Here is a 21,696-nt window from a genome sequence, read left to right as displayed (position 1 = left end):
GAGAATGTGAGATCACACAGGACAGGTCCCAACGCACGCTCCTCTGATGTGTCCCTATCACCCTCTTCTGCTATGCGTCCCTCCTAGTTAACAGCGCTGCCTCTGCCGAAGCTCCCGCAGCCTTCACTCTGACCGAACCCTGGTGCTTCTGCCTGGAAACGTCCACAGGGAGTATATGGAAATATCTGGAAAACAATATTGCTTGATGATTCAACTTTTTCTCTTCCCTATCCCTAACACTCTCAATTCCATCAGTTTTAGTGACCTCTGTTTCTACTCCTCACATTAACTGGTGCCATGATGACACATATATTTAATGACTGATTAGGGTATGGATCAATAAACAGGAAAATTATATAAGTAATTTTTTTTCTTTCTTTGGTTGGTTTTTTATTTATAATTTATATCTGTTATACAAAATGTTTAACTTCCATGGCTGAAGGTCTTTTTAAAAGAACGGTGTATTGGACCAAAAAGGACAGGTCCTGGGGCAGATGGAGAAGGCACCATACCCACCATCCTGAAGCTGATGGGCAAAGACAGATGGAAGCTGTCTTGAAAGAATTTACGTTGGCCACCACCGATAAAGGGGGCGGGAGAAGGTGAAGCGGGGCAGTTCTGTGATAGGTACAGCGTCTGTATGGAAGAAGTATTTGCTACTTTTGATTGGTTGCAGGCGGCGGTCCTGAAAGCTCCTGTACACACAAATGTACGGGACCATCTAGTGGCCAGGCTAGTCGATGCCTGCAGGTTGAGTCGGAGCCCCAGCATGCGCTCAGGAATGTAAGCTGTCTTGCTTATAGCTGGGCCCAGCTATAACAGTCCACTGCTCTGTCTCTTTCATTTTCCCTCCCACTGTAATTTATTTTAGGGCTTCTCAGAATTTTGTTTTTGTTATATCCTTACTTCTTTCAAAAGGATTTGGAAAAGCTGTGTTGTTTTTTACCTCTTTATTCCCATTTAATTATGAATGAAGACTAGAATTGGAGCCAAAGCCCTTGGTTTTACTGGTAACATCCCCAATGTGTGACCTTGGCACCTTATCTAGTGTCTCTAACTTTCTTTCTGCATAATATTAGTATAATAATACCTTGTTAGAGGTTGTTGTGAAGACTAAATGAGTTATTGCACATAAAAGCATGAAGCATTTAGCATCGTGCCTGGCATATGATATCAACCATTACAGTGCAGATACCTCCTGTTAGAATATTTGAATAGCATAAAGGAGAATTAAAGCAAGAATCAAATGCATCCTGTGAGCCTTATAAGCCTTCCTCACACAATTAATATTGGGGAGAACATCTGTGAAAATGCATATTGAAAAATGCAATATTCTAATGATAATATTTATTTCAAAGAAAACAAATTCCACAAGTGTGCATGATATGATTAGCATATTAAGGAATAATGGAAGCAACGTTACCAATATGCTGTTTTATCCTCTCTGTAGCTTATTCCCTGTTTAGTAAATAGTCCAATTATAGCAAATGTTTATCTCCAGTCAAACTACAACATTATGAAAGCATTCTCATGCTCTAGAATTTTGTTTTGCCTCTTCAATAATGACTATTTAGATATTGCCAACACGTTGCACCACGCCACCGTGACGCGGCTTCAGATGCTGTGGGAACTGCTGCAGAACAGGGAGCTTCAGGTCACTGATTCCTGGAACTTGATTTCAGAGAAAGCAGTCCAAGGCCATGTGCACTCAGAGCCAGACTGAGCTGGTTTGCAGGCTGAGTGCAGTGTGAGGTCATTTACCCAGACATTTTAATAATTGTCTCATAATAACTGACTGCCTAAAAAAATGCACTTTATTCATCCTCCCACAGTCCAAATCCTGTCTCTTGTTCTTGTCTATATCAAAATTGGGTTACAAAACAGAGAGAGATCAGAAATGTTGCGCTGAAGAATAAAAACGGAAAGAAGGAACTAGTTTGGGTCATGTCCCGGGCAGACACAGCAGCTGAGACTGGTTTCTCAGGATGTTTCACTTGCTGTGTCAGACATCACAATCTGAAATCAGATAAACCATTTCTCAACCGCCAGTCCCCCAGAAGTTTCATGCCAGTCCGTGAAAGAGTTAACCATCCTAACGTTGAGTGAAGATTGTGGACTCACTGAGTAGAACTCACCAGCAATGCTGTCCTAGCAACAAAGCATTAAACAGACGTGAGTTATTCTACAGCATTGATAGGGGTTTTCCTGGATTCATTGAGCAGGGGTGTGGCTTACGCAGCCTGAACGGAGGTATGGGTTATCCTTTTTGGAGTCCTGTGACATTGTCCCAAAGTGGCACTGGTCTCAGTGATTTCAGATATTGTCAGCATTAACATTGCCCCTTACAAAGCATAGGATTTTGGAGGCATCTCATTTTATTGGAGAGAAGACAGAGTGGAGAGTTTCGAGCATTGTGCCCAAGGTCACAAGCTAGCTAGTCACTTTGTCCTCTTGTTTCATTTGGCATCTCTTGACTCTCCTTTGGAGAACAACTTTTTCTGTAAAAGTTTTTGTCTTCTTGTAAAATTCAATTAAAAGCCTTCAGAAATTACTAATAATTCACAGTGAGCCAATCATCAAAGCTTCCCAAAGTGAAATACACTTTAAGAGTTGAAAATTATATATGTAGTATTTTACTTGTCATAACTTATTAAAATAAATATACCTTGTAAATTGTTTACAAAATTCCAAAGTCTTTTTTGAAACTTGAGTATAATAATGCATTGGACTAAGATTGTTTTCTGTTTGTTTGATTTGGATGCCTGAATTTTTTTTAAGAGTATGTAGTTTATATTGGGCACGTTGAGAAATAGGTTCAATATTCCAACTATAGCCCCTTTAATTTTGTTCTGTCGTGGTGGTGGTGGTGCTAAGAGCCACAGGCTTAAAACGTATGGAGTTTTGCTTTCATGCCTATCTCGGTAAATTTAAAAAAAAAGTTTTTAGAATAAACTAGGTTGCCTGACCTGTGGTGGCGCAGTGGATAAAGCATCAACCTGGAATGCTGAGGTCGCCGGTTCAAAACCCTGGGCTTGCCTGGTCAAGGCACATATGGGAGTTGATGCTTCCTGCTCCTCCCCGCTTCTCTCTCTCTCTCTCTCTCTCTCTCTCTCTCTCTCTCTCTCTCTCCTCTATAAGATGAATAAATAAAATCTTAAAAAAATAATAAAATAAACTATGTGTGGGGTAAAATAAAGCTCAACTAGGCATTTATTAGCCACAATGAACTATAGGCAAATATTTATTCATAGGTTAATGTGAACTTAGTGGGTGATCACAAGGTACCTGGCACAGTGAGAAGGTTGTTTTGTCCCCCAAAGGGATTACCTCAAACTACCATATTTTTCACTCCATAAGATGTACCTGACCATAATACACACCTAGGGTTTTAAGGAGAAAAATAAGAAAAAAAATATTCTGAACCAAATGGTGTGTTAAAATATTTAATAAAATACTGTATTTTTTGCTCCATAAAACACACGAGTATTTTCCCCTCCACTTTTGGAGGAAAAAAAGTGCGTATTATAGAGCAAAAAATACAGTCTTTTAAAAATGTATTTGAGTCTCTAAAACTGATGAGCAGTTAAAGAAACCTGCTCACGGAACTGAAATCAGGTTGATTTTCAGAGTAGGGTGGGGGAAAGGAATTGAATTCTTAAAAAAAAACAAAAACAAAATGGTTTCATCATCTATCTTAATGTGATGCATATTGTAAGTTGGATGCTATTCATGAAAACAAAAATGTACATAAGAGTCAAGACTTTTCAAATACTATTTAGAAGACAGATGAGTGTATGTGTGTGAGCATCCCTAGAAACTTTTCTTGGCATTAACCCTCTGTGTGCGTTTTTATTTGTCATGTGCATACTGTTATGATGTGGTAGACATTTCATTGTCCCAGAAACACTGGCCATACACCTACTCTTCTGCAGGCATATGGTGGCCATTGGGGGTTCCACATAAAAGAAGGCAGAAGACCTAATTTGTCCTCTCAGCATTATAATCTCAACCAACTAAAAGTTTGTGTTGTACTCACATGGGGACAAGACATTCTGCTGCAGATCCAGACCAACTGAAGCTCCCCCACCTCAACCTGCAGCTTCGAGGTTCCCCAGACAGTGGGGCATCCGTGGTGGGTAGAGGAAGGGGAGATTCCAAGTCAGCTCACCCACGTGCTTTTGCGCAGAACCCTGCACATGGCATCCTTTTAGGGGAGGCTGCAAATCACAGTCCAGCCACATTTGGTAAAATACTAAGCTCATCTCTGCTATAATATTATTTTTAAATTCTTAATAATAATAAAAAAAGGCTTTTAGGCCCTGGCTGGTTGCTCAGTAGTAGAGCATCGACCCAGTGTATGGAAGTCCCAGGTTCAATCAGGGCACACAGGAGAAGCACCCATCTGCTTCGCCTCCCCACCCTCTGCCCTTTCTATCTTTCTCTTCCCTTCCTGCAGCTGTGGCTCGATTGGTTCAAGTATGTTGGCCCAGGCCTTGAGGATGGCCATGGAGCCTCCGCCTCAGGCTCTAAAAATAGCTCAGTTGTGAGCATCGACCTCAGATGGGCAATGCATCAGCCTCAGATGGGGGTTGCTGGATGGATCCCAATTGGGACACATGCAGAGTCTGTCTTTCTGTTTCCCCTCTTCTCACTTAAATTTAAGAAAGGGGGGGGGATATTAAAAACTGACCTGGAAAGCTAAGACTCATGTATTACATCCAATTTATAAATATTAGTAGCAAAAAAAGAGTGCAAGCCTTCTTAAAATGGAAGCCCATCTGTCAGTCAAATAAGTTTGTAAGTATGATGTATATGTTTTTTTTGCTTATAGTTTGCATTGGGTGTGGGAGACAGGCTAGGCTATAAGCCGGCAAAGTCATTATAGCCTAAAGCTTAGTTTTAAGACTAAGCCTTTCCTGCCCTTTTAATACTAAGATCTTTTCAAAACTAAGCTTTTTCCCACACCCTTGACTGTTGCATGTTGTGGGGTGGTGCACTCTTATGAGGAATCCCATTTATGCCTCAGATAAGTTACTTTGTCTCAGAGATTTCCTTATTTCATTTGGCATCTCTTGACTCTCCTTTGGAGCTTAAAGGTTTTGATTTCTACACTATAAAATGGGGCAGACCGAGGGCTCCCCCCACCCCTCTCTCTCTCTCTCATGCTCGCGCGCATGGTTCCTGCAATTAGCATTGCAAGGAGAAGCAGCCAAGATGGTAGAGTGCTGAAGGAGAAGCCAGTTTGTGCAGAGAAAAGGGGATGGGGAACAGAGGTGAATAAGGCTGGTGAAGTAGAAACCTTTGATTCTAGGAATATCAGATGAATCAGTGGCTTTGGGAGCCCTGAATGGAAAGGGAAGTGTTTTCCCACTGTGTGTATTTTTTGCCCACCGGGTACAAGCTAGGATTAAAGCTAATGGCCCACCAGTTCTTGGCTCCGTTGTTACATTACCATCTGTCCGAATGAAATTTGAACCTGCATGGGCCAGGCAGCTGTGATGGTGGCCGCAGCTACTGGCCATACACCATCCAATCACTGTTTTCAAAGAGGTCTCAGATTTGCCCAGTCAGACTTTTGATAAATTTATATTGAAGAATTTACTTTTTATTTCTTTTACCCTTCATTTTTTCTGAAGTTGTAGATAAGCTGTGGAAACATGAAGAGTTGTGTCAAGACCTTGGGGGTAAATCAGGTATTAACCCTTTGAGTAGTACCAACGTTCATGTACATCCTCATGCCTCCTGACCATCCAGAGTATGGTCGATTTATCTTAATAATGTGTAAGGCAACGTTAAAAAGACATATGTATGTTCTTGTTTTCATAAATTTGTTATCAAACAAACATGATTTTAAGTTAATAAAACTGGAACTGGAACTAATTTAATTTTTTTTTGGGGGGGTATTTTTCTGAAGCTGGAAACGGGGAAGCAGTCAGACAGACTTCCGCTTGTGCCCTACCGGGATCCACCCGGCACGCCCACCAGGGGCGAAGCTCTGCCCACCAGGGGGCGATGCTCTGCCCCTCCAGGGCACTCTATTGCGACCAGAGCCACTCTAGCGCCTGGGGCAGAGGCCTAATTTCATTTTTTGGAAAAAAAAAATTCACTCCCGGGGATCAGCGAGCATGAAAAAACTCACAACTCAAAGGGTTAAATAGTGCACAACTCAGGTTACTACTGCGTTGGCAACAATTGTCTCCTACAAAATCAAGAGTTGGCAGTGTTCAGAGGCCCACTCTCCAGCACAGATGGAGTGGGGTCCTCCTCTCCCCTCTGCCTGCCTTCCAGGTACCACCTCTACTCCTGGTCCTTCTCATCACACCCTTCAGCTTAAGTGCTCTTACAAAAGGGGAAGTTCAGCCACAAGTTTAATGGATAGGAAGTGATTCATGGTTTCCCCAGGGGTCCTGGGAGTGAGTAGTGAGGAAACTCTGGAAGAGTGGATTCCAGATTAGAAAAGTCACCCAGAAGGGAGAGTGATCAGAGCTGGAATTTCCTAAGTGACAATGACATCAGCATTAGTGTGATACTCCCCCCCCCCCCCCATCCCAGGAAAGCATCTCAGAGCCCTGCTGTGACTGGTTTCCCATCTGTTTTCACAGTGTGCCGGGAAACAAGGAGCTGACGGAGGCAGCCTTGGGAGAAGGCTTGGAAACCCTGCAGCAGTTGCACAGGGGGTTTCTGGGAGAACTCATTGGTAGTTTAGTGCTCTCTGGGTTTTCTTAATAGAAACCATTATGCCAAAGACAATTTTAAAACCTAGAATTTGGTAAATCAAAGATGTATGAAGTTTTTGTTGTTGTTTTGGGATTATTAACTTCAAATACTCTAAATTTGCTGATACCATAATTGTGTTATGAAATAACTGAAGTTATACAATATGTAATTAACAATATACTCTTTACACTGTAAGGAGAAACCACATTTGACGGAAGAGAGGCATAACATTTAAAAAGAGTTCATAAACATGGCTTCATCAGTACCTGCATGATTCCATGAGGGTATTTTTGGTACCAAGGAGGCAATCTTTTAGAAACATCACTTTGATACTTTGTAGATGACTATGGAATATTTTAAGCTATATTTATGAATTAAAAGACACGTAAGAAAAATTCTGGGGCCCTGTCCAGTTAGCTCCTTCAGTTAAGAACGTTGTCCTGAAATGACAAGTTTGCTGGTTCCATCCCCAGTCAGGGCACACGGGGGAAACAACCGAAGAATGCAAAACTGAGCGGGACAGCAAATGTATGCTTCCCTTCCTACTCCCCTCTCTCTTCCTTCTTTTCTCTATCTTTCTAAAAGTCAATAAAGATTGAGCCCTGGCTGGATAGCTTGGTTGGTTGGAACGTTGTTCCAGCGTGCTCCGGGAAGTCGCCGGTTTGATTCCCTGGTCAGGGCACATAAAGGAACAGCTTGATGTTCCTGTCTCTCTTTCTTTCCCTGCCTCTCTCTCTCTCTCTCTCTCTCAAAATAAATAAATAAGTAAATAAAATAAAATAAAAATAAAAGATTTGTAAATTTCAAATAAAAGATTAAGCAACACCGAGTAGAGAGTTCTGTTCACTATTTAGTTATATTCAGGGTTTGATTCACTAAAAAGCTGAGGTTCTTCCTGTTCCAAAAGGAATTCTTTCTCCCTGCGACTTTGAGGCTGTGAGGCAACTCCATGGTGTTCCCTTTTAATGTGAAAGAAAACAATGAAGAGAGGAAGTGTGGAGGCTTGGAATCCTAGCTGATTGCCTTGCAGGTCACTGGGGAGCAGAGCGGCTCTTCCCCACTGTTAGCGGCCAGAAACACGAGAGAGGGTGCCTTACTCTGAATTCTTTTGAGTCTCTGTGCTGGAAGCTTCCTCAGTTTGCCACACAAATGTTAACCAAGCCCCTTTGGGGTGCTGCAGACCCGAGCTGGTGCAGGATATGCAGAGACAATGCTTTCGGAAGGAACCCGGAAAGCCGAGTAAACCAAAAATTCCAGTGCCAGGGTAAGTGCGAGCGCGGGAGAGGCACACAGAGCGTGCGAAGGGGAGAGGGCAAGCCTACAGCCCAGCATGTCAGGGGAAGGGTAGTTAGGAAGGACTCAGAGAGAGCAGACCTAGAACTGAGAATTACAGAAGTAGAGGGGAGAGGGGAACAAGAGTTGGCTATTCAGATAAGGTGGGAGAAAGTCATTCTAGATATAGGAAAAGTACCTACAGGGCACAGGCAATGGGGCGGAGGAGGTGGTGGTTGATCTTGGGAACTGTGAGTTATTTAATGCCCTGGCTGGATAGCTTGGTTGGTTGGAACGTTGTTCCAGTGTGCTCCGGAGGTCGCTGGTTTGATTCCCCGGTCAGAGCACATAAAGGAACAGCTTGATATTCCTGTCTCTCTTTCTCTCCCTGCCTCTCTCTCTCTCTCTCTCTCTCAAAATAAATAAATAAATAAATAAATAAATAAATAAATAAATAGAAAAAATAAAAGATTTGGAAATTTCAAATAAAAGATTAAGCACTAGAATAAAAGATTAACACCGAGTAGAGAGTTCTGTTAACTATTCTGTTCACTATTCTGGGCACATGGGCAGTTAAGACCCCCAAGGACATACTGGGACCCATGCTGAGCTCAACAATTGTAAACTGTGCCCAGAAGTTAGGATTTTATTTTGGAGGGATTTGAGAGCCAGGAAGGATTTTAAGCAGGAGAGTAAGTGATCAAATTGTAGTTCTTTCTCTGAACTTATCTTGCAGAATGTTGGTTGCATTCCTGAATAAAACGCACACACATTGCCTGGAGGTCCTTTGCTGGAATAGCTCTAAGGAGCAGCAGTCCACTCTGGTCGAGATTCACACGGAGCAATGTCAGTGCAGGAAAGGTACCTAGGAGACACTGGAACAGAAGCAGAACTTTCCAGTTCCTCTAAAACTCATCGTGCATTGAATGCACTGAGCTTCAAGTGCTCTGCCAGGCTCTTCAGGAGCAAGAATTCAACCAGGCAGCCTCTGCCCTTGAAGCACTGGTGGTCTAAAGGGGAGACATGTGTAACGAGAACATTTCAGTCTAATCTCATAAGGACTACAATAAATGTAGGGAAGTCTGGAGAGGAGCAAGCTAACCCGGGATTCAGGAGCTGATATCTTGTCTTACCTTAATCTTGATAGAAGATGGATGAGTGTAAATCAGGAGAAGAAAAGAAGGAAGAGGAAGGTAATAGACAATGAAGAAGAGGAGGCAGCCCGTGCACAAGTGTGGGCTGTGAAGCAGCTCCGCAGGACTGGGGAGCGCCAGGCGGCCGTGTGCTGGGCCCAGAGTGGCTGGCTGAGGGAGGGCACTGGGCCATAATAAGGGGCTTCACTCTGGAGGAGACAGGGAGGCGTGAAGGAATCTTAGGAAGAATCATCATATTTGCATCTTAGAAAAGTAAGGAAGGCTAGAACTTAAAGCAGGAAACCTATTAGGAATCTGTTGCAAGAATCTTGGGGACATGCCTGACCAGCTGGTGGTGGGTGGATAGAGCGTCGGACTGGGATGCAGAAGGACCCAGGTTCGAGACCCCGAGATCGCCAGCTTGAGCGCGGGCTCATCTGGTTTGAGCGGAGCTCACCAGCTTGGACCCAAGGTCACTGGCTTGAGCAAGGGGTTACTTGGTCTGCTGTAGCCCCACGGTCAAGGCACATATGAGAAAGCAATCAATGAACAACTAAGGAGCCGCAACGAAAAACTAATGATTGATGCTTCTCATCTCTCTTCATTCCTGTCTGTCTGTCCCTATCTATCCCTCTGTCTGACTCTTTCTCTGTCTCTGTAAAAAAAAAAAAAAAAAGAAATCTTGGCGACATGATGAGGATTTAAATCAATGCAGAGAGAATTGAGGAGGGGTAAAGGTGGTTGAGAAATACATTTAGGAGAGAAAGTCAGCAGGTCTTAAGTTTGTGTTATGAGATTACGGGGAACAGAGCAGAGGAGAGGAGCCTAAGAAGACTCTTAGCTCTCAGACTCTTAGAACCATGATCAATTTATCCTTTATTTAATCAGCTGCTTCTAATATAACAGAGTCATCTAAGACAGGCTTTTTTAAAGAGGGATCAAGAAATCAATGGGTATACCCGGCACATTTTAAAAGAAGAGAGCAGAACAGAAAATGTTAGGTAGCATTGTATATATAAAAAGTATACTCATTGTTTGTGAAACTTTGTTTCAGTTTGTGTGTGTATGTGTGCAGGTGTGCATGTTCACAGCTCTGTGAGGTGTATTTTTTACTTAGGATTTCGGCCCAAACATTTGAAGTTCTGTGGGGTTTTTTGTTTGTCTTTTTTATGGTGTGTCTGATTATTCTCAAAGGATGAGTATGTTCCGTCAGGGAGAGTGATTCCTTTGTAAGAAACAGGAAAATCTTTTCTCACTGTTAATCTTTCAAGACTAAATTTTATAGTAACGTGTGCCCTTGGATTTCCCATGGATTCCATTCAGAGGAAGCAAAAGGGGATCAGAGCCAGCTGAAATTACTCTCCCCATCAGGGCCAGGGCAGCGGCAAAGGCTCTGCCCTTCAGAAGACACAAGTATCATCTACAAAGACAGTGCTGCTCAGGGGACATGTCTCAGATGGAAACCACAGCCAGAAGAACGATGTTACCTTATTTCCATATAGAACTGTATAGTTTGCAAACGGTTTTCACAATACATGACCTCGTGTTTACAACAGCCCTGGGAACTTGGAGGGACCCGAGTATCGAAAAAAATGGTTTAGGTGTTTATTGGCCTATAAATATTGAAAGCAATAAATATTTTCCCCTTAATATAGTTATTCATCCTTTCAGTCAACATTCATTTGCTCAGGGTTTAAAAACTGTGCGTGCAAAGATGCAATCTGTTTGCTAATCCAGTGATGTGTCCCTGCAAAGTTGTAGTTTAAAAGGATCCAAAATCTCATGTATTTATTTAAGGATGCTTGCAGATTTGCCTATGATATGTTTACAGAGTGTATGTTCACTTGTATACATTTGTGTTTGTGTGTGGTGGGGGGATAGACCAGAGAAAGAAATCATTTGTATCTCCAAGTTCTCAAATCAAAAATTGATTGATCACGGAACAAAGCAGGGGAAAGCTGGCCCCCTTTGAAGCCAACAGCTTTCTCCTTGGGATAAATATGACTCCTTACAGGAAGAATAAGTGAATCAGAGCGTTTGATAAAAAGCCATGTCGCCTCAACAAATAAAGCACCTACTTAACAATATTTGCATACAAAGCGTTTCCAGGCTTCTGAGTTCTATTTAAAAGCCAGGTTAAGAGCCACTAGTTCCTGCCTTAGCCTAAACAAGACAGGCTTCATCTCCATTTTTGACACATAATTAATTTTTGTCTATGTGTGTCTGTGTGTTAATATGCACGCATTGTTCCTTATTTGGGGGTAAAAGATTCAGAGAGGACCCCTTTTTAAATTTTCTATTCAGCATTAGGTCTAATTTGAATAGTCACAAAATATTAATTATAATAATTTTAAACATAAGAGCAAAATATCTGTTTCCTTTTAAATGTAAATGTTGTGAAGTATTTGAATTACTTTCCCAGTTGCCTTCTCACAAATCAGACCCCCAAATGTACACCTAGGATGTTTTTAATAGTGGGAGTGACCTGAAAGGAAGTCTGTCTGGGAGACTCATGACCTCTTGAGGTCAATGAACTTGGGCTCTACATTGGTCCTCAACTTCTCCCAGTCACTGCTCTGCAGGAAGCCCATATCCCTCGCTCACAGTTTGTTTATTTGTTCAGTTTTCTCATAATGTGGAAAAATAATCTTCTGAAGGCATTTCCCTTACTGAAGCGTACATGTTTATTTCCCAAGGCTCTAATGTATTTGGTTATATTTAAACAGATTTGCCCTTGAGATCCACACATATCATGCACACGATTGCTAATATTTTACTTATTAACTGGCAGCACATTGGAAACTATATCACAAGACTGTCTTCCCCAACCTGGTGTTCATATCCTAAAAGTATCAGCCTGTGGATGCCCTGTTGCCATTTTCTACAGTGTCACGTTTCATTTATGACTCTCACTGTATCTTGTTAAGGAGCATTATAATGTGTGAAGTATGACTTGTGCGATACGTTAGTTAACAGAAAGAGTATAACAGAATCTTCTAGAATGTGAAAAACGAGTTGCCTGTGAGATTTGTGTCATAGGAAGAATCAGGGTGAAGGGGATGGGTGGCACTGGCCCCAGGGTGCTCCTGCAGGCACAGATGAAGGAGCATAAGCATCCACTTTAGGAAGGATCGAAGTTCACAGGAATGCCAGCCCTAGGATCAGTGGGTGGGCAGAAGAGGCATTGTGACAGGAAGAACTAGTCAGTTAACCGTCTTCTGGCTCAAATTCATCTCACCTTCTAAGCTTGTCCTAGTCACCTTTTTCAAAATGCCCCTCAGCTCTGACCCCTCTGTCCTGCCCCAGAGGATGCATGGCTGTGTCTGTGTCTTCCCCAGTTGACTTAGAGACCTTCAGGACAGGACCCAGTGCTCACGGCTGCTGCGCACATCCTCCCCCAGTGCTTATCAACAGGCTTTTCGCTTGTTGGGCACTCCAGGGATGTCTGCTGAATAAACCAATAAGACAAATGCCTTCTACTTCTGAAGGTCAGCTGATGGAGAGCTGTGTGGAGGGAACCCGAGACCTTCAGTACGTATTATGGGAAGTAACAGTAAGCCCCTCCCCTCCACTCCACAGTGGTAAACAAAGCAAACACCGTGCTCCAGGTGCTCATACTTCTAATCACTTTACAGGCAAGAACTCATCTCATCCTCACAACAACACTGAGCTAGACACTGCTCAGTCTATTCTTGTTTTATAGATAAGGAAACTGAAACATGCTGAAGTTCAGTTATCCAAGGCCATGAAGGTAACGACGGGCGAAGCCAGGATGGGAGCTCAGTCCTTGTTTCTATCAGCTTTATGCTGTGTTACTGATCATGTCCTGTTAGCTTGCATATGCCTTCAAATAAAGGAACATCTTCCAAACATATGGACTCTTTCTTAAAAGTTAATGCATAAAACTAAGTATCAATATTTAATAAGAGAAGAAACTTGAGTTGCTTTTTTAAATAATAGGTATGCCATTAGTTAAGAGCAAAATTAAATTAGAATGCATCTTCATGTTAAACTCCCTTTTAAAACAATAACATTAACGCTGCACAAAAATAAAACTGTTTTCTTAAAGAGATGCATTCTTGGTGAATTTGCTAGGTTTAGAAATTTAGGGCACATTTGGCTTTTGATTATTTAAAGGGTTTGAGGAGAGTCACCTAGACTCCAAATGTTCATCTACTCATTAAAACAAGATGGGGGGTTTTCCTTTATTTGGTCTAGCTTTTTTTTTTTTTTTTTTTAAGAGAAACCTTGAAACTTCAGCAACACCCTTTACAAAATACCAGTTTATTACATAAAGTTTTGAAGTGCATCTTTGAAATCATCTGAATGCATAGGCAGAAGGTCAAAGACAAGCAGAACAGCTACATAAAATCTCTACTTTCCAAACACCAAGGAGAAAGAGGTGGGAACATGGTCCAGGATTTAACCTTAACTTTGAACTTCCTGGCCTGTGTTAGTTTAAGACATCCCTCTAGCATCATTTAAACATAGTGCTGGTGCATGAATAAACCTCTACTTGGAATTTCCTTTTTGAAGTCTACTGAGAATATAAATTAAAACCATATGAGATGTGTCTTAATCCAAAATGTAAAATACCATGAGAAATGTCAACTCAGAAGTTCTCCCTGAATTACATTCAGCAGGATGTACGTTCTGGAAAAATTCTTTATTTAGAATGAAAGTCTCCAAAGAACTGGATTTATTATTTTTAGCCCATGATTATGGCAGCCTGAATTGATAAAAAGAAGATGCTTTTTTAAGGCAATGGCAATAGGATGTTATTCAGCCACCTAGAATGTTTGAGAAGAGTCTCGGTTGGCATGAAAAGAGGTTCAAAATGCATGGTCAAGTGAAAAAGCACATTACAATTTTATTTAAGGATTATGTAAAATAGTATACTTAGCCTACATATACATACACATTTTCATAAAAAAAGGAATTAGAGACTATATGCCAACAAAATGTTAATTGCTGGGTGGTAGAATTATAGCAAAATTTCATCTTTCTTTTAGCTTTCCTTCCTTCCTTCCTTCCTTCCTTCCTTCCTTCCTTCCTTCCTTCCTTCCTCCCTCCCTCCCTCCCTCCCTCCCTCCCTCCCTCCCTCCCTTCCTTCATAGTATCAGAAAATTAAAATTATTTTCATTTGATTTTAAAAGATAAATAAGTGTAGTGTTTTTAGTTGAGTCTTCTCATCTATCTGGCCGCCTTCCTACAATGCAGCTAAAGCCCAGAGCTGTTCGTGCTCAGCCAGCCCTGGAGTTGGTTCTTAGAGGGGCCGGCCTATGGGTACACAGAGGTCAATGTCATCGGGGAACTAGTATTACCCAAAGCCTGCCATAGTGCCAGTTTGCTGGTGCTTTAGTAGTCAGAGGAGGCTTTGTAACACCTTTAAATTTGCTAAATTGGTTTGTGTTCTTTCCTTTTAATAGTATACTTTTGCCTTGATTTGTATGCCTATGTGTGGGTGTTTTATTTATTTATTTTTTATTTTATTTTTTTTGGTATTTTTTCTGAAGCTGGAAACGGAGAGAGACAGTCAGACAGACTCCCGCATGCGCTCCACCGGGATCCACCCGGCATGCCCACCAGGGGGCGATGCTCTGCCCCTCTGGGGCGTCGCTCTGCCGCGACCAGAGCCACTCTAGCACCTGGGGCACAGGCCAAGGAGCCATCCCCAGCGCCCGGGCCATCTTTGCTCCAATGGAGCCTTGGCTGCGGGAGGGGAAGAGAGAGACAGAGAGGAAGGAGGGGGGGGGGGTGAAGAAGCAAATGGGCGCTTCTCCTATGTGCCCTGGCTGGGAATCGAACCCGGGTCCCCCACACGCCAGGCCGACACTCTACTGCTGAGCCAACTGGCCAGGGCGTGTGTGGGTGTTTTAAATCTTAGATTTAGATTTCATGTAAGAGGAAATTTTTGTCACTTTTATCTCTTATTCTAGTATGTTCGTAGGGGAAGTGATTTTTTTTAATACCTAAATTCAATATTTGGGCAAGTGTTCATATTGACCACATTAATGAAAATTGGTACATGCCCAAAGCTGGTCAGGTAATTACATTCATATTGTATCAGGTGCATGACCTGTACCTCCATTTAGAAGCCTCTATGTGTTTACATGACACACACATCTACATTTTCTACTGTGTTCATACACTTAAACTTTCAAGAGTTCCATCTAAGATCTTTGACAATAAGTATGACAATCTAAGGAATTCTTTTTTTTTTTTTTTTTTTTTGGTTTTTAGTTTTGTTTTGTTTTTTGTATTTTTCTGAAGTGAGAAGCAGGGAGGCAGACAGACTCCCTCATGCACCCAACCGGGATCCACCCAGGATGCCCACCAGGAGGCGATGCTCTGCCATCTAGGGCATTGCTCCTCTGTAGCCAGAGACATTCTAGTGCCTGAGGCAGAAGCCATGGAGCCATCCTCAGTGCCCGGGCCAACTTTGCTCCAATGGAGCCTTTGCTGTGGGAGGGGAAAAGAGAGACAGAGAGAAAGGAGAAGGGGAAGGGTGGAGAAACAGATGGGCACATTTCCTGTGTGCCCTGACCGGGAATCAAACCCCGAACTTCCACATGCTGGGCCTACGCTCTACCGCTGAACCAACTGGCCAGGGCTAAAGAATTCTTTAAAATTAGAAGTTACTGCTATATAAATTGAACTATTCAAAGATTTTTAAAAATTTTGTGTTTTAAACTTTTAAAACTTTTTTTTATAGTTTATATAACTTTTTAAAACCTACTAGATTACAGTTGGGGCAAATTGATGGGATGTCTCAATTGACTTTAATATTGGTGTACCATGTGGTTAGATCATAGCATGACATAAATCACTAATCTATCACTGTGTCTGGTGAAAAAGAGGGTGCCAGCATTCCAGTTGTTTCTCACTTCTTCATTCGGGTGCTGAATCTCTTTCAACATGAAGACAGGTAAAGTTATTTCAACTACCTGAACTCATTGTAAGTTATTTTCTAAATGGGATATATCGTGACATTCTCTATTAATGGATTGCAAAATAAAAATCTCAACATTTAGAAAGCTAACCTCTAAGCTCAGCAGTCTTTGGCCTTGAAGATGTGGAGAAAAATGCAACAATAGCTAGAAATCTAATAAAAAATTAATTTTCTTGGATCTAGTTCTTATTTTCTGGGATGATTGATGTATGTCTAGAAGATCATTCACAGAAGCAGTGCCATTACAGACAAATAGAAAGCATCCATAAAACTGGTAAAGGCACATTAAAACATTTCCAGTACATATTTGCTCCCAGTAAATATTTAAAAATAAAGCACACACACATAACACATGCTATCAAGTTTTTATATATAGGCAGATAAGAAAATGATACTTGAGCTGTGCTCATCTTTTCTTGAGATGGAATTAAGCAAACACTAGTTCTGATTAATACTGAGGAGTTAAATGCGCCAAGCCTTCAGCTGGAAGTCGGAAGCTTTGGATGTGACACGCTTTGGCCTTGTGACAGGCCAGTTCCACAAGGAGGGAAAGACTAGGAGGGGATCCTTGGAGTTATTTTATGCAGACAAAGTCTGTGCTTCTTTTGATGCCTTCAAGGTACATCTCCCCCTGGCTATGACAAAAGCCCCCAGTGTAATTGGAGTACCCAAAGCTATAGAAGACACGGGCTAAGCAACCAAATAACAGATAAGCCTTTACAAGTACAGATGTTCAAGTATGGATGGAAGTCTGTGGAGCAGGGGTTTGATTCCTTAAAGACATGCCTACTTTTTAATAAAAAATAAAAAAAAGTCTTAAAGCAATATAGGATAAAAGAGTACCTGTCCAAAGCCAAGAAAGCTGACTATCTAGTGGTGGTGGAACTTGTCTAAAGCAGTTGCTGTTCCTCAGGCAAGAAGTCATTGACATGACAGAGAGTGAATAAGCAAGCGCCCTTTGATTCTGGCAATCTGGCTGACCTGCGGAAGACAGAGCTTCTGCTGAGAAGCCCAGTTCAAGTCAGCTATCGTGAACTTGTACTCTCCACCTTTCCAAGAGAAGCTGAGTTAGAGAGAGACAATTTCCAGAGTCTCATATTCGTATCCTAGGAAAAGTTATTCAAGACGTCATTGTCTTGGTGGGTCAAAATGGAGGTCTTTGGTCAATGCCTGTAGATTATGACCCTCTTTCTAATAGTCTGAATCACTCACTGTTTGTTCCCCTACCTTGCGTTTTTGTTGCTTAATGGACTCCACCTGGAGAATCTATTGGGATTTAGTCATTAGCAGTGACTCCACAGCTTCAAAATCTGGGGATGTTCATGAGCTTATGTATGCACGCCGCCTCCCTGAGAAATACCACAGCACCTGGTGGGAATGATCTGTACCAAATGACAGAGGAGAGGAAAGAGCTGCTCTGCCTCATGGAACACTTGAATCAAAACAGTCTGGCCAGAAATTATTTGGCTGGTAGAGCATATATTTTCTGCTTTCTTTTTCTTTGAAATAGATTGATTGGGGAGGTATATACATATATATATATCATATTATATTATTAGGAATATGGGCATGAGAGTTATCACTGAGAGTATTCTTGTTCAATTGCAACTGAATTTCTGTGGTGTGGTGTGTGTGTGTCTTGTGAGAGATAAAGTGTTTGTGTGTTTGTGAATGTGTGCACCCACATGTACAGATCATATGAGAGATGAACATAAAAGATTGTTTACAGTTTTCAAATTCATATAGGCTGTGTACTCTAGACAGGGAAGCAGAACTTCAGGCAGAAATGATCACTGAAAATGACTGTGTTCATTTCTATGACACATTAATGGATCTTCAGCAACAGTTACAAGTTGAAGTCAAGGTCCCTGGTCCCTTCTTTGTGCTTCATCTATGGAACGAATGGCTGCGAGCTATGTGAAATTAGTTTATGCCAGATTATGCCACTGTTTCAAATTGTTCTCCAAGTTGTAGTGTCAAAAAGCAACAAAATTTTATTTCTTGCCCACATCCCATGTCAGCAGCTATTCTGCTGTGACTTTTCCCCTGTGCCATTGTTCTGGGACCCAGGCTGAAGAAATTGCCTCGGTCTGAGACACACTGGCTTTGTGGTAAAACCTAAGAGCAGGAAAGCTGGAAGAACTAGGTGGTGGCTCTTACGAAGTTTGGTTTGAAACGAGCCTACATTACTTCTGCTCACATTTCATTGGCCAAAGTGGGGCATTTTGCCAAGCAGAACATCAATGGGATGGAACATATGTGCTTCCCAGTTGGAGGAGAACTGCACATGACATGGCAACTGGAAAGAGCAGGGAATCACTGGGAACATATAAGGAATAAAGTGTGTGTTTGTGTGTATCTATGTTACTATTAGAAATTTAATAATGAAATAAATCAATAATAAATAAATAATGTTATATGTTTTATATATTATAACATATAAAACACTTCTTAATATAAAATTTTATATAAATAAATTTCACATTAATCATGTTTTAAATGTGGTTGAGAAAATCACTTTTAAAATATATAAACACTCATCATCACCTTTATATATATATAAGATTTTCCCAACCACGCTGAAAAAGAGTGATTTAAAACAACCCTTGGGTGACTAGGAATAGACCTATACTTAGGTATAGGATTTACTTGATCCTCTTTTACAGTAATAGAGATGATTTTTAAGTGACTAGATTTGCTATGAATCCAGCTTGCAGAAGATATTATAAGGCCTGGGAAACAAGACTAGTGTGAAGAATCAGTGACGGAATAGTATGCCTCATCATGCCTGTGATTCATGTTTTTCAGAGAAATGCACATAAACGCAGTCATGAATCTCTGTGTAAATGGAGTATATCAGTGTCACAGGGATATATACACTGCATATACATCTCCCAGATTTTTTTCTTCTATAGTTATTTATCATCAGATAGCAATATATTTTGCTACATATCAAGGAAAAAGTTGCCATAAGTTATGGGGAGCTGAAATAGTGTTTATTAGTTTTCCACTGATGAATTTTCAGTGGTTAACAATCTTAAATTTTTTCTAAATAACCTGTATTTTGACTCCTGTTAGTAACTTAAAATGCCACAGATGGAAAATGTTATTATGCACATTAGAAAAAAACAATACTTGGTATATTTTTAAGACTTATTCAGACCTTTTTACATTGCAGTAAACCTGTTATGTAATTCCAAGAGTGCAAAGAGATGTAGCCTGATGCCATGACATGGGACCTAAATCAACGTCTTTTAGTACTACCCAACTTGATGTTCCGTCCTGCACCTGTGATTCAGGTTATAAAGCCCTCCTTGGAAAAAGACTGTGGTGGTATGTAGGTTTATATAATATAATATTCATCTTTCATATCCATAGACAGGAAAGATACCCTGGCATTGATTGTAACAAAACCAGCCTTGTGTATGGCCAGATAAATACACCCTTGATACATAGGGTCTTCACTTGAGAAATTCCATCTGAAGACAAAGGAGTCATTGGTCTTAAGTAGTATGTGAATAACAAAGTTAACTCAGCCATAGGAATCATCCTAAGTCAGCTGCTGTGAGCCTGTTGAAACGTTAATACCTGTGATAGACTTTAATAGTGATAATTGCATCCACTGTAGACACCTTGTGGTGGCTGAGTCACCATAATCTTTCAAAAACAGGTTGCCCACCATGATAGCCAGTTTAAATGTAAAGACAGAACACTGTTCTGAAGCCTGCTTTTATAAACCACGTGGAGCTCCACAAGGCCTTTTCTTCCCTGCTTCTCTTGAGAACTTTTCATGAGCATTTAAGAAGACTTATTTAAGTTGGAGCCAGGTTGTCCACTGGAATTCAAGGAGATCTGTAAGAACAACACACATATATAATAACTTTACAAACTATCCACAGTAGACCAGGTTCCTTCTTGCTGGCTAGTTTTCTGATGATAAAATTTAAGTGGCCCGCATTGAAAACTTTGGTCATTTTAGGAAGAATGGTATTTCTCCCGTTTAGCTATGGAAAAAGTATTTGCTCTGCCAAGATTAATGTAAACCAAATATATTTAGAATGCTTAGCAGGGAGAACACCCTGTTCCGAGCACTCCAGAAACACCTGTTTAAAAAGTCAATGAGGCTGTAACACAAGACGAGGCCCGCACACCTGGGTAGAGAATTGCTGAGCTCAGAACTTACTTGATGGAGGCCCTTGGAGCTGTGTCCACCTGACTGTATCCAAACATCACTAAATGATATTTCTTTGAAGAAACAGCTTGTCAATCTCTTTCCAGTTGCATGGACTCCCAGCTTTCTTCATGGTCAGTCTTCCTTGGAGTGGTCCTATGGAACTGTTTTCTCTTGCTTTGATGGTACAACCTCCCCATGATGAAATATGATTGGCCATGTTCAAGTATCAATCATTTAAAAAACAAACATCAGTCTCAAAACAAAAGAAATGTTCTATCCTTGCCAACAATATTATTTATACAGGGAAATATTATCAATGTATTATGATGTGAAAAAGAGTAGTCAACCAAAGATGTTATCATATTAACCATTTTGACCAATAACACAGTGAATTCTGTGTTAGTAATGGAACAAGAGTTGACTTTTTTCTCTCATTGTGCCTTTCTGTATTTTTATGTTTTCACTCCTGAGCGTGCGTAATGAAGAAACATGGTAATACTTGTTAAGACCAGTGTCACAGGCTGTAGTTCATCTGGGTATCATGCTCACCGATGTGCCCTTTGTTGGGCAGCCAGTGAGTGAGACAGCCTCTCTCCTCCACTGCGTCTGTCTCTGGACAAAGGTTACATCATGGTTTAAGTACAGTATGTAAAACTGAAGCAGAGCAAGTAATTTCCCCTGAAATGAGATTCACAAATATGTAACAGAAGAATATGCTCAGAACCAAACCATTTTCTGGGTTTCTTAAGTGAAGAGCTTTTTTTGTTTGTTTTTGTATAGATCAAACAACCAATTTAAAAAACTTGATATCCACCTTTTCAACCAGCTAATTTTTAGCCCCCAAACTTAAGACACCAAAGTTCTTTAGTCTCCCTAATCAGGGGTCTCCAAACTACGGCCCACGGGCCGCATGCGGCCCCCTGAAGCCATTTATCCGGCCCCCGCGCACTTCTGGAAGGGGCACCTCTTTCATTGGTGGTCAGTGAGAGGAGCATAGTTCCCATTGAAATACTGGTCAGTTTGTTGATTTAAATTTACTTGTTCTTTATTTTAAATATTATATTTGTTCCCGTTTTGTTTTTTTACTTTAAAATAAGATATGTGCAGTGTGTATAGGGATTTGTTCATAGTTTTTTTTTATAGTCCGGCCCTCCAACGGTCTGAGGGACAGTGAACTGGCCCCCTGTGTAAAAAGTTTGGGGACCCCTGCACTAGATGAAGTGGAGTGGGGTGCTCTTAAGGAGCACATCATCCCTGTGTGGGTGGTGATGACAGCTGAGGAGTGTGGTTGGCACAAAGAGGGGTGCAGCCCCACCTAAACCACATAGGAGAGTTCTGTTATCTGAAGAAGAAATGGGGAGGATACCGGGCAAGCTAAAATAGATACCCAGAGTGAAATGGAAATGCTCTCACATGTAATAATTACAAACATTTTATTGAAATTCGAT

General features: G+C 41.2%; 1 protein-coding gene across 9 annotated transcripts in view; it reads left to right on the top strand.

Moving 5' to 3' along the window:
* Window positions 1-21,696, top strand: part of STARD13 (StAR related lipid transfer domain containing 13) — a 231,886-nt gene that overhangs the window by 136,299 nt on the left and 73,891 nt on the right. For 3 of the 9 annotated variants that reach the window (XM_066234089.1, XM_066234090.1, XM_066234091.1), the window contains one exon: window positions 19,253-19,407. The exons of 5 other annotated variants lie outside the window; for them this stretch is intronic. In XM_066234089.1, coding sequence (XP_066090186.1) covers window positions 19,302-19,407 — 106 coding nt within the window. In that variant the 5' untranslated portion in view covers window positions 19,253-19,301. Of the gene's footprint in view, window positions 1-7,598; window positions 7,982-19,252; window positions 19,408-21,696 lie in introns of those variants that run through there. One more of the 9 variants, XM_066234088.1, reaches the window with a different exon arrangement.

This window comes from Saccopteryx bilineata, chromosome 6, assembly GCF_036850765.1.
Source record: "Saccopteryx bilineata isolate mSacBil1 chromosome 6, mSacBil1_pri_phased_curated, whole genome shotgun sequence".
Classification (NCBI taxonomy): domain Eukaryota; kingdom Metazoa; phylum Chordata; class Mammalia; order Chiroptera; family Emballonuridae; genus Saccopteryx; species Saccopteryx bilineata.
Note: the sequence above shows the minus strand (reverse complement) of the source record. Positions and strands in the feature narration are given on the sequence as shown.